Source organism: Sciurus carolinensis, chromosome 1 (assembly GCF_902686445.1).
Source record: "Sciurus carolinensis chromosome 1, mSciCar1.2, whole genome shotgun sequence".
In the NCBI taxonomy this organism is placed as follows: domain Eukaryota; kingdom Metazoa; phylum Chordata; class Mammalia; order Rodentia; family Sciuridae; genus Sciurus; species Sciurus carolinensis.
The window spans coordinates 21,017,825-21,031,281 of record NC_062213.1 but is presented as its reverse complement, the minus strand read 5'-3'; the positions used below and the strand labels follow the sequence as shown (position 1 = coordinate 21,031,281).

At 33.4% G+C, this 13,457-nt stretch overlaps 1 protein-coding gene across 2 annotated transcripts in view; it reads right to left on the bottom strand.

The window, feature by feature from the left end:
- Positions 1-226: 226 nt before the first annotated feature.
- The window catches only part of Taf2 (TATA-box binding protein associated factor 2), an 87,918-nt gene continuing 74,687 nt past the window's right edge, over positions 227-13,457 (bottom strand). For both annotated transcript variants that reach the window (XM_047520856.1, XM_047520866.1), the window contains 2 exons: positions 11,486-11,608; positions 227-1,666 (listed from right to left, as the gene is read on the bottom strand). In XM_047520856.1, the coding sequence (XP_047376812.1) occupies positions 1,365-1,666; positions 11,486-11,608 (425 nt within the window). In that variant the 3' untranslated portion in view covers positions 227-1,364. The remainder of the gene's footprint in view (positions 1,667-11,485; positions 11,609-13,457) is intronic.

Here is a 13,457-nt window from a genome sequence, read left to right as displayed (position 1 = left end):
TGCTAATTCCGAAATATGTCCTTGCTTTGCTAATGCCTTTGAAGACACAATTTCTTCTGCTGAGATACCTTTACCCCACCTCTACCTACTAACTGATCCTTGCTACTTGGACCAGCTCAAATTCTACCTATTTACAAAGTGCTCCGCAAACCATGTGGACAAGTTTATTGTACATACACAGTAAGAAAGGAAACAAAGGATATAGAAAGATACAAAGGCAGAATGATTAATTTAAAAAGTTATTTATTAAACAAGTTAAATACAACTAAAAGTATACTTAAAAGTTTAACACTACTGGATCCCTTTTGAAATATCTAGGGAACAAGTATCTTGTCAAACTTTTTAATGACATGGGAAATAATAAAAAATCGAAGATACAAAAAGCATTCTTAAACAAGTAATAAAGCACATGGTAAACCCAGAAGAAAAAATAAAAAACACATAACCACACAAACTATTATACCATGAAATCAAAATGTTTGACATGTTTGCAAATGCTTCTGGTACATTCACATGAGGACTGAATTGTCCTAGTCCAATTTAATAAACAACATATAAACTCACCTTAAGGTCATACTTTGTGTTATATTATTTTAGAAAGAATACGTGTTGGTGTGTAAATTGTCCACATCTAACAAAACATTTTACTTATGAACCTATTCATTTATACATAATGGAAGACAACACAAAACTTATAATTTAAGCATCTTGATTTGAGAACAACTGTAGATTTGGTAGTTCTTTTAAATTCCAACATCATAATCACCAAATGTGCTATCAAAAGATAGTTATTCCAATTTTTGTTAAAAAGAACTTCTTCCAAAAATTGTATTATTTCAGGATAAAAGGAAATACAACATATTCTTTGTTCATAAATTATGGTGCTTCGTTTCTACTGTTAACACAAAAAATAGTGCAAGAGGAAGACTCCTATAGAAAAGCCTCTGTCTTTTCAGTAGTTTCAAATGGCGTCATACAATATTTCACTGGAAATAGTGGTTACACCACAGATTTGGCAGTTGCTTCTGTTTAAACCGTAACTCTGCCCCATAACATCCATCAAAGGCTTTCAAACATAATTGATTTTGGCAGTACACATGGAGATCATGATGTGAATGGGGACTGCCCAATGGATACGAGTGCTTTTGTAAAAAGAAGTTTGCTCTGTGTGTCTGTGTGTTTTAAGTAGGAAATGGGCGATGAAACAGTTTATTCAGAACCATAAAACACATCTTCCTAATTAAATCTCAATTGTATAAATAATATAAATCAAATGTCTAGAACTTAAATGGATTCTGAATTTATGTAAGAGAAGCAAATCTTTTCCTGCCTTTTATCATTCTCCATAGAGGATAAAGCTTTAGTTATATGCATTCTTCTGGACACAGAGGGAAAGGGCTCTTTGTCCCTTTTTCAGTCTGAAAGAGAGGAGAACGAGCAGACCTGCCACTGGCAGGGCTGGAGTAAGTGAAAGGATCCTTGTCCTTTTCTTTGCTGTCATGCTTATGCTTGTGTTTGTGCTTATGTTTGTGCTTCTTCTTCTTTTTCTTATGCTCATGGTGATGGTGGTCACTGTGTTTGGAGGATGTAGATTCCTTAGTAAATACTGAGAGTGGAGCTGTTGCCACTGGATGCATACTCATCTCCAAAGGCGATTGTTCTTTACCTTTAAGATTAAAAATACCAAATGAATTCCTGTTGATACTGAGGAAAACAAAACTAAAATAAGAGGAAACTGATGACAGTATTATGAAAAGCAGGATTCCTAAGTACTTATCACTTCCATCAGGAATGAGAAGTATCAAGAAGACATCCAACTAGTTATACAAAATGTTCAATATTTTTGAACATGAAGTTGAATATTTGTTTCTTAGTTTATACAAATTATGATATATACCAATATATATATATACTGAAAGATGACCAAATTATCTTTCAATATTTTTAAAGTATTACAAAGAAACAATAAGGATTACATGTATGTTACAACATTAGGACCTACATTGGTCAATGAAAATATAACTCCTTCCAATTCAGTTCTGCCCTAATGTATTGTAGGTAGAAATGGCAGTATCTGATTTGTGCCTTTTAAAGATCCATACACACACAAACATGTTAGTTACTGACAATGATATTTTAGTGAAAACTGAACATTCTTATTGTCCCTTAACACAATTTCTGGGAATAGATGAGCAAAAGTAAACTCTTTGAGAGGATTCATATACACAGTTTAAGAAACCCAGAAAAGGCATAGTGTCAGTGAAAAAGAAAGGAACACAAGAATTGGGAGACTCTTGCTCTAGACTAGGTTATCCTGTTAGTCTTTAGTCTCTGAGCAGTTAGTACCACATCTAAAAATCTAGACAGAACATTCTCTCCAATTCTAACAATCTACCAAACTAGGACTCTATAGTAGTAGTTCCCAGATTTTGAGTATAAGAATTTGCTTCTTGTCCTTAGACCATGCTCTAAAAAACAATTACTTCTCATGTTACTTCAGATTAATGACACCACATTAGATGCAGCCAACTATGGAAAAAGTCCAGATTCATCTCAGATCCCATCTACTTCAGATCAAACTGGTCACCAAATCTTGCTCATTCTCACAAGGCTCTTTTAATCTGTCCCCAGTCCAATCCTGTCTGCAACCGTATTAATTCAGACCACCTCATCTCATCTGGATTACACCAATAGTCTCTTATTAACAGATTCCTCTGCCTGAAGTATCTTACACCCTAACTATACTTTATACAGTTGCACAGTAGGGTCAATTTTGCCCTTAAGGAAGTTATTTGGCAATACCTGGAGACATTTTCTGGTTTTCACAACTGGTATGGTAATAGAAAATGTAACTTGGCATTGTAACTTGGTATTGTATGGTCAGAGAACAGGGATATTGCCAAATGTTCGATGTATAATCCTCCCCCCCACAACAAAGAATCATTATGCCTAAAGTATCAATGATGTCCAGGTTGGCAAACCCTGTTCCATAGTAATCTTCCTAAAAACAAAACTGAACATGATATATACTTAAAATGTCAGCTGTTTCAAAGACAGAATAAAAGCCTGGGGCTTCAGTGTAGGAGTCTCCACCACTACCTCCCAAATTTAAAAAAAAAAAAAAAAAATCTAAGATTTTCACTAAAATAAGCTTCAGTGCAACTGTTTATATTTTAAAAAGTATTTCTCAGCACAAATTCTGATCCAAACCAGTTCCAAAACCATCATTTTCAACAAAGTAGAAAATTTTCTAAAAATTATACTGTAGCACTAATTTTACTGACAGTTCACAATGTGTCCTGAAGTTACCTTTCCAGCCTTATCTTTCACTCTCCCTCTAGGTCAGAGAGAATATTTGTAAACATTATTTCCTTCTGCTTGGAATAACCTCCCCTTATTGTCTGGCTCACATACTCATTTACCAAATATCAGAAACTACTGGGGAACTAGGAAAAATAGTCAATGGATGGATCTCAGCTCTCCTGGAGCTTACAAATCAGGAAAGAAAAAAGAAAGTAAGTACACAGGAGTTAAAGAAACAGGAGCCCAACAGGGGACTTAAATTAGTCTGGAAGCAGAACCAGAGAGGCAAAGTTCCCCAAGAAGTAACAGTAAAGATGTAACCTAAAGGAGGGATTAGGATAAGTAGGACCACCTTAGTCTCTTTAATCACTTAAAACTTAGTTCAAATGTCTCTTTGGGATATTTCCCCAATGTTGACAATAAATTAGTTCCCTCAATTCCCATAATACAGATAAGGAAATTAAGGCAGTGAGAATAAGAAATTTGCCCAAGGTGGTACTGGCAGATCCGAGTTACAAACCCAAAGAGCATGATTTCAGTCTCCTCTCTTATCCTTTATGATATGGTGCCCACTTGCATGCAGACAGACTAGAGTATTTCTTTTTACCTATTAGTCTCTTGGATTAGACTGAAAGTTTCTTGAGGATAGGGAGGTCTTTTTCCTCTTTGTGTTCCACTGTATCTGACATCCCTTACCTGAACCCACCCCTGACAAAGCTTGCCAAACAAATGAATTAATTAATATAACAAAATTATGTAGTGTTTCTTTTCAAATAAGATGTCAGTTGAACTTAGTCGTTATATAATTTGAGGTTCACTGGTTTTGATGGGAGAGGGATAAAGTACAAAAACTATTATAGTAAATAAAATAAAGGTGCTTTAACAACTAAACTATTATAGTTTTTGCAACTAGTATTTACTGACTACTGTATGTACTTTCTTTGTGTCTGGCATGGTTCCAATATTTTACAACAAATGAATAAGTGAGACAAAGTTTCTGCTTCACAGATTATTCACATTTTACTATCGCAAATTTTTTTTTTTAATAATTTCTTTTTGTAAAGTTAACACTAGTACAACTGAAAAAGCCAAATAATTCTTTCTGGGGAGAAGCAAGTTAGGGGGATCTGTATCTTCTGTAATAACTGGTACCTAGATATTCACTAGAAAAAGAGAAAAATTCAGAGATTATCTGATTGATAGTTTGATCACTAAAATGCTATCTTAATTTCAGTTTTAAATGAGTTAAATGGATATGTTGCCAAAGCTATTAATGTAGGAAAACAGCTCCACACCTAACAGAACAAAAAAACCAGGCGATAATGAGAAGTAATGAGACTTGAAAGTCTCAAACAAGTTAGCTTCCAGTTTATCATTTAGTTATTCTATATAACAGACTTCTGCAACTTTCTAATTTGCTGTCTGTACTTCTGGGAGACTGAGGTCCTTTTCTGGCTTGGAAAAAAGTTTCATCATTGAATTTAAGTACCTGCCAAGCTACTTGGATTGCAGAAAAGCCAATAATTATACTGGAACCTGTAGTTCCCAGCAGAGGCAAGTACCAACGAACAACTGAGTACTGTGGTGTAGTCTTTTCCAAGGAATACTTAGAAACACTTTGAAAGTGTTTCCAATCACTTATCTGCAGGTCCTAAGAGTTTACCCTAAGGATACACTGATCACAAATTTTGTACTTCATTTGATTTAAATGGGGTCTATTAAATAATGGATTAGCTAGTCCAAGGATACAGGTGTTAGGAACCAAGGCTCTTAGGACAAACATCTGATTCCAAGTCTGAGGCAGAATACTTACAAGATAAGACTGAAATTTCAGGTATAGTAGGAAAGAAGCTAAAAGTCTTGCCAAACAGACTCAAGAGTCAGTTAAAGAGGGCTTTACTGTCCAAAGACAAATTCAACACTGATAAGGCTAATAATTGTAATAGTCTCAAGGGTCTGACTGAGGATACTAGTCAACCAACTCATTTTAAAACTTACTAAGTTTATCATTTTTAAAATTACTGAATAAATAGAATCAAGTATTTATTTTGACTTTTCTAAGTGATTATACCATTAGGTATAAATGAGGAAGAATTTAGCTTTATAAGTAGTAGCAGATGAGTGGATAAAGGAAATGTGTTATATATATAAAATGTGCACATATATATGTGTTACTCAGCCATAAAGAAGAATGAATCATGGCATTTGCTGGTAAATGGATGGAACTGGAGAGTATCATGCTAAATGAAATAAGCCAATCCCAAAAAACCAAAGGCTGAATGTTTTCTCTGATATGTGGATGCTAATTCATATTAAGATCATGGGGATAGGGAAGAATAGAAGTACTTTGGATTAGATAAGGGGAATGAAGGGAAGGGAGGGGGAATAGGAATAGTAAAGATAGCAGAGTGAATCAGACATCCCATGTGCATACATGATTACATGGCATGTAATCTACATCATGTGCAATGTAATTCTACATCATGTGCAACCAGAACAATGAGAAGTAATACTCTATATATGTATAATATATCAAAATTTTTAAAAAAGATGGTCTTGGGGGAGGGAAAAGGGAAATACTGAGGACTGAATTAGAGCAAATTATATTCCTTCCTTCTATAAATTATGTCAAAATAAATTGTAATGTTATGTATATACAAGAAGAATTATATTGATTTTTCTAAGAAGAATCAATAAAAAATATGCTCTTGCTCTTTTTAAAAAAAAAAGAAGTAGCAGATGAGGAAGAATTTTGCTTTATAGAAACAATCCAGCTTATAAATAAAAATGGAAGATGAATTAGAATATCACCATCTTGCAAACCCTCAAGGAACTAATGGATCTACAACCTTGAACATTTACAGTGGTTAACCTCATGAAAAAGAGTTGGCATGATACTGTATGTTGCAACATGGGAGAACACACCACCACCTACAAACATGAATCCAACTGTGCTCCTAGATACAACTACAAATTTACAGTAATTATAGAGAATTCTCATATGTAATTATACCAGTTATACAAATAGCAAAATACAGACTTAAAAAAATTACAGATTAAAAGCCTGATTTCTTTAACAAAAACACTGTAAGCTACAGTGGGAAGGGGCCCTGAAGAAAGAGAGAGGGATGGGAAATTTTAGATTAGAAAGAATATATTAGCAAATTTAAATGTGGACCTTACCTGGACACTGATATAATCAAATAAATTGTTAAAAACAAAAACAAGCACATCTATAAGTCAATCAAAATTTAAACAAATTAGGTATTTAATGGTATAAAAATTGCATCTGATTTTCATCTAGAAGTGGATTCTGGGCATAAAATTAGACTACAGAAATAAGACAGCCCTTAAACCATGATGTATCCCATTTAAATTTAATAGGAAGTTTTTAGAAACCAAAAATGGTTGAATTTAGTTGTATATAATATTTTGCCTCATTTTATCACTCTAAATGATATCCAGTACTAATGAATCAAGCTTGCACTTAGAACTACATGAATAAACTTTCACTGATGATTTCACCTTACTAATTAAAGATACCAGAAAGGTGTTGACCTTTTGTGTATCATTTCCCAAATTCAGCCATATAACTTTCTCATGGAAATGTGTAGCTGAAAATCTTAAAAAAATAAATGAATAAATTTTTAGGTATCATAATTTTATTGTGCTTGTGATCCTTAAAAGTTTTATCTTTTAGATACATACTAAATTGTGAGTGAAATGACAGGATTTACTTCAAAATAACTCAGAAGGGTATAAATGAGTAAGAGTACAGATTAAACAAGACTGAACATGAACTAATCATTGTCAAAACTAAGTTAAAAGATAAATGGAGTTCATTAAACTAGTCTGATTACTGTGCAGTTTTCCATAATAAATTGTTTCTTAAGAAAAAGTAATTAGGGTAATTAAGTAATATATATGAAAATGTTAAATGGTCATATCTTTGATCTAGAAAAGTTCATTTATAGAGATTTATACAATTAATATGTTCATGCATATGTGCAAAAAAGACATGAACATGGAGAAAATGTTTTTAATAGCAAAACATCTGACATGTTATACTATCACCACAAAAAAAGGTTAGCTCTTAGTTCTTCAGTTTTTCATTTGTTATAGACAATGTATACTTCTCATTTGCTTTTTCTCTATCCCTTCTGAAAAACTTCTTTTATTAGGTCTAATCCAAGGTGATAAGAAGTACAATTTCCCATGTGGATAAAGAAACTGTGGTATAATACACAATGGAATATTATTCAATCATAAAGAAGAATACTATGGCATTTGCAAATAAATGGATGGAACTGGAGAATATCATGCTAAGTTTACCAAGCCCAAAATACCAAAGGCCAAATGTTTTCCCTGGTAAGTGGAAAATGATATATAATGGGGGTGGGGGGTGGGGAGAGATAGAAGAATGGAGGATTATGTACAAAGAAATGAGAGGGGTATGAAAAATGGTGAAATGAGACAGACATCACTACCCTATGTACATGTATGATTACATGAATGGTTTAAATCTACATTGTGTACAACCATAGAAAGGAAATGATGTACCCCATTTGTGTACAATGAATCAAAATGCAGTCTGTAAAAAATTCAAAAATGAAAAAAAAAAAAAAAGAAAAACCAATTAGATTTAGGACACATGAATTTACTTTCACAACAGTAGACCCAAGGACTCTCTCTGATGAATATTAACCATTCCCTGGACAAAAATTTACACATGATTTTAGGGGTTTACAAGATGCTTAGAAATTTGAGACCTGCCCAGTTAGGCATCAGTCATTTTTAAGCTAATGAAAATCCATTTGGTGACCTAAAATATGTATTTCTATTTAAGATAGCAGACAAATCAAAAGAAAAAAATACACACAATTCAAAATACAACAGTTTTCCTATTTCATGTTATAAAGACAGAACAAAAGACATATTCAGAGTTTTATTGTTCTGAAAAATCTTTCCCAAAGACCAAATAAAATATACCACGGATAAGGGTTACTGCAGTAAATTTAACAATTGCAAAACAACCTCAAAGAGGCACTTACTGTAAGTTTAATGTGGAAGATTTTCAGCTTACTTGATAAAAGTGCTGCAGAGAAACGGTGAATAATCTGCTAATTAATCTATTAAATCAGTTCACATTAAGTATGTGCTTAAAGTAATACAAAACCTGCAGGTTCTATTAGGAAAGGTATGAAGTTTTATTTTTTAAAATGCTTTTGCACAATATAAAAATAAAGTGTTTGATTATATCATTAAGATTTAAGGATAAAAAGATCAAAGTCTATTTCCCTATAGGGAAAGTTTCCAAACTTAAAAAAAAAAAGTTTTAACTTAAAAAATTCGAGCACTAGAATTGTGTTCTGATTTACACAAGAAGCATTGCATAATAATATAGCAAAGTTAAGCAGCTGCAGGAACTTCTCTTCCCCACAGAAACCACTAGGGAATTCCCTTGCTCCTTGTTTCCCTCAGCTTCCTCTCCTCTTCATCACTATAAACCCTATAGCAATCTGGACATAGCCCTGTCACCTCGCCTTTGTAGTGGTGGAGAAGAAGCTGCAGTGAATGTAAGGGAGGGGCTTCAGTAGGTTCGGCCTATTATCAAGAGGACCATACAGCCCCGTGGCACCTCTCCATTCTTACCCCAATGGCTAAACCAACCACCCACATAGTAAACCATTACTGTCCTCTACTTAATAGTTTTCATTTCCTCTTTATTTTACCTAAACCCTCATTCCTTTTCTCTCTCTTCTAGATGAACTCTGCAACATATTCCAGTTCTTAGTTATGATTTGGTTCCCTGGTTCTAAGTCTAAGACATCTGAGACTTCATCTCAGTTCAGAAACAAAGGAGGCAGGGACCCAACGCAAAAGCCTTGAACCCAAGGAAAAGCATAAATGAGTAAGTAGACTTCGAGGTACAGCATAGGAAAAGGGTGAACTGGAAAGCACATACCCTGCCTACGAAGTCCTCTCAGTTAAATCTTCAAGAGAAGCAGGAAATCTAGATATTTTTATGTGTGATCTCTTTTAAGTCACCCATTTCAAAAATTTTTGCAAGAATTACCCAGACTGAATAAAAGACATCTCAGCTGGATGAGCAGAATATGCGTCCCAAAACCCATGTGCCCTTTATCTAGATTCCAAAGACTGAAGGGAGATCATTTTATTGCTGCTCTACCTTTCTCTTATGAGCCTCTCACATGACTCTCAATCTCAGACCAAGGTGGGCTTCCACAGCAGAAGATCCCCAGCTATCGCTGGGAGGCAGGAAGAGAAGAAATTCCCTTTTTTTAGGAACGTCACTTGACTTTACTCAGGTTAGGCTGAAGTTGTGCTTCTGACCTCCCAAAGATGAAGCTGAGCGCCTGCTCTCACAGAAACATTGTTATACACAATGGCTAGGTTTGATACTTCTATTCTCCATCTGTGGTATGCCTTCGAAGGGCTTTGGGTAGGCTAGTTTGGGAAAGTTACACTATCCAATATTATTAACAATATGTTTATGGAAAAACTGCATTTAAAATTCTAAAATCGATACACATAAAAATAAACTTTTGGAACACCACCCTTTGTAAAATGCATGTTTTCTAATATCTAAATACTGCTGTTGAGTTTTAAGAGGTATTCATTGGTTTTAGGGTACTGAATAGCCTAAATATACTTAAAGGAAATTATAAAGGCATATTAAAGAGTACATTTAAAATTAAAGTTTAATAGATCAGTCCACATAACTGGTATGTACTTCTACATGAATACCAATGAAAGTTAAAATTTTAATGTTTTACTATTTCCCACCACTAGCCTGTACCTGTCTCTCCCAAGTCTTCCAATATGATGCCATGACATACAACAAAGATTGAGGGCATAAAAAGGTATTAAAATTTGCTTCTACACAGGTTTGTGGGCCACATCATTAAGAAAATCCAAATAATGTATTCAACTTCTTTTTGAAATAGAAATTAATTTGACTCTTGGAAATTCAGACAATTATTTTTTCATAGACAAGGAAGACAGGCAGAAGCATCATAAACTATATCAGTAAGTTTTAATCCTATATGCTTTGTAATTTTTAAAAAATGTAGAAAATTAATCATTTCTAGTAAGTTTAATACATTGATGTTAAGGCAAAATTATACCAAAATGAAAACTAAAACCAAGTTCATACATGGCCTGAGTGGCAGAGTGCTTTGCTTGCCTAGCATGTGTCAGGTTCAATCTCCAGCACCAAAAGAAAAACAAACCAAACCCCACAAATTAATAACAAAAGCAAAAAAAAAAAAAAAAAAAAAAAAAAAAATACCCTGAACAACAACAGAATATGAAATCAGCAGGGGCCAAGAAATGTGAAAACATATTCATCAGAGTAAATGCCAAAGTGCAATAGTCTGGAGTCTCAACATCAAAATATTTTGAGGTGTCACTTTTGTTTGAAGTCTCCCTTAATCACAGTGACCCCTAAGCTCTTCAAATCAATAAACAGTACTCCACTGTTCATATCAGAAAATTCTTGTTTCTCCACTCTGTTTCTTGAAAATATGAAGACTTAATCTTTGTTTCATGGTAGTTTACCAGCAATTAATGTTTATTACTCTTTATTTGGATTGTAATCTCTTAGTGAGCAACAAAAGAACAGAATAAGCAGAAAAATATGTAAAACCATGGAAAAGGTAACAAGCACATCTAAATTAAATTACCTTTCATAAACTTAAGCCTAATTAGTATGCAATAATTTATAAAGATAAAACATGCTAGAAATGAATCATGAACGCTGAGTATGTGGAGGAAAATAAATGGTTAGCTTTCATATTTTATAAAGTTATAATGTTTCTACTTAAGTTAGCATTTGTCGTAACAATTAGAAAATATAATGCGAGGAAGGAGCAAAATGTTAATTTAATGGGTATACGTAATGGTAGCATGTGGAATGATTTTTATTCTCATTTATTTTTCTGTTATTTTCAAGTTTTCTGCAATAGAAGTGCATTTCTTTTGAAATAGAAAAAAGTCTAATTTAAAAGTCTTTAAAGTTAAGTAAAGTCAATGTACTATAAAGAAAGCAACTCCTAAGATCTATATTTTAAAAGTATTTTTTCAAGTTGATAAAGTAACTCTGTAGTTTACAGATTTGTTCTTGAGGGGGAAAAAAAGGAAATTATTTAATTCGTTTTACCTGCTCCCTTACGTGTAAGTTCCATACTCCACTGGGGTTTCGTGGCAGCTGTGCTATCGCAACCTGATGAATGTTGAGGCATTAAAGCAGAACGAGAGCTAGCTGGTCGATATTTGGAGAGTCCTAAAATGCCAAACAAGAGGGAAAGGATGGATTTATTTCCTTGTTTCCTAAAAGTTGAAAAAAAAGCCTGACCAGTTTTTATGAGTTACCCTTAAAATTAGAGATAGTTGAACCACAGTAAAATTCTGATAATAAAAAGAATACCCTTTAAAAACTACTAAAGATCCCACTTAATTTAACCCTTTGTCACAGGTCATACGAGTTTAAATTTGAAAATAATACACATTTAACAGAGACAATAAGGCGGAATGACTTGGTAAACATATTAATTAGACTCTATATTCTGTCACAGGAACCATTTCAAAAAAAATTTTTTTAATGTGAATCTTTGCACATAGTAAAATTTGCCTACTCTTCCCAAAATCCACTGATAAATTACATTATAAAATTTATTAAAAATAGATAAAAATCCCTAAAAATAATTTATGGATTACAGAAGACATTTAAGACAGGAAGTGAGCAAGGCATGGCTGCTCACATCTATAATCCCAGTGGCTGGGGAAGCTGAAGCAGGAGGATTTCAAGCCTGACGCCGGCCTCAGCAACCTCGTGAGGCCCTAAGCAACTTGGTAAGACCCTATCTCAAAATAGAAAATAAAAAGGGTTGGGGATGTAGCTCAGTGATAAAGTGCTTCTGAGTCCAATCTCCAGTGCCAAACAAAAACAAACAATGGATAGTGGTTTAATGGCATAACATGAACAGAATCCAAAGGATCAGTTCCTGATACCAAAGTTACCAACAAATATTTATTTGTGTGTTAATTCCCTCACTTATAATATGGAAAAGTCCAAAGATTAGGGTCTAGCTGGCCATTACTTATGTGTGTCACTTCAGGCAAGTCACTGAAATATCTCTGCTCAAGTTTACTATTTAGTGACCAGAACAGATAGATAATTATTAAGATCTCTTACAATTATAAAAGCAAAAGAATTCAGGACCAATTAGTTTCCAATTATATCTTAGGCTCATATTCTATCTGAAACCTGTTCTCCAATTCTTTAGTTCATCTTAGATTACCAGATAGTAAAAAATAATTTAGGTCTCATAAATAAAAAGACAAACAAGCAAACCAAGATGAGTAGTGGGGACTGTAGAACATGTTAAAAAAAAAGTAAAATAAAAAAACCTCACTCAAATGTAAAGATCAGAAACTACAACTACATGGGGTATATTAGGATGTTCAAATAAAAAGAACATAAAAAAGAATCTACTTAGGAACGCGGTAAAAAGAAGAAAAAGAAGTCATATTCATAATAGAAAAATGCATTAAAAAGTAAACCTGAGTAATAACAACAACAACAATTATTATTATTATTGGTACTGGGGATTGAACCCTAGGGTACTTAACCACTGAGCCATATCCCCAACCCTTTTCATTTTTTGAGACAGGGTCAGTTACTGGGATTATAGAGTTTTACCACCACACCCAGCAGTAAACCTGAATTAATCATTTTTAAGTTACTATATAAGAATCTTAATACACCAAGGATAATAAAACGGTGCTAAGACAGACATAAAAATGATGATACACATAAATTAATGGATTATACCTTATATGAATTTTAGAAACATTGAGTGAAAAAAGCAAGTCATATATTACCATACCATTTTCATAAAAATTCAAAAATAAGAGCAAGTGAACATACAGAATCATACATTTGTGCTATACACTATAAAGAAAAGCAACAAAACTAAAGTTAGAAAAAGAAAATTCAAAATAGTAATTAACTACAGTGCAAAGTAAAAAGAACAGGACTAGGAGAAAAACCTTATAAGAAAGGTTCATGCTTGGAATATGATGTATAGGTTAAGTGAGGATCAAGTTCACAGATACTTGTGCTATTACTG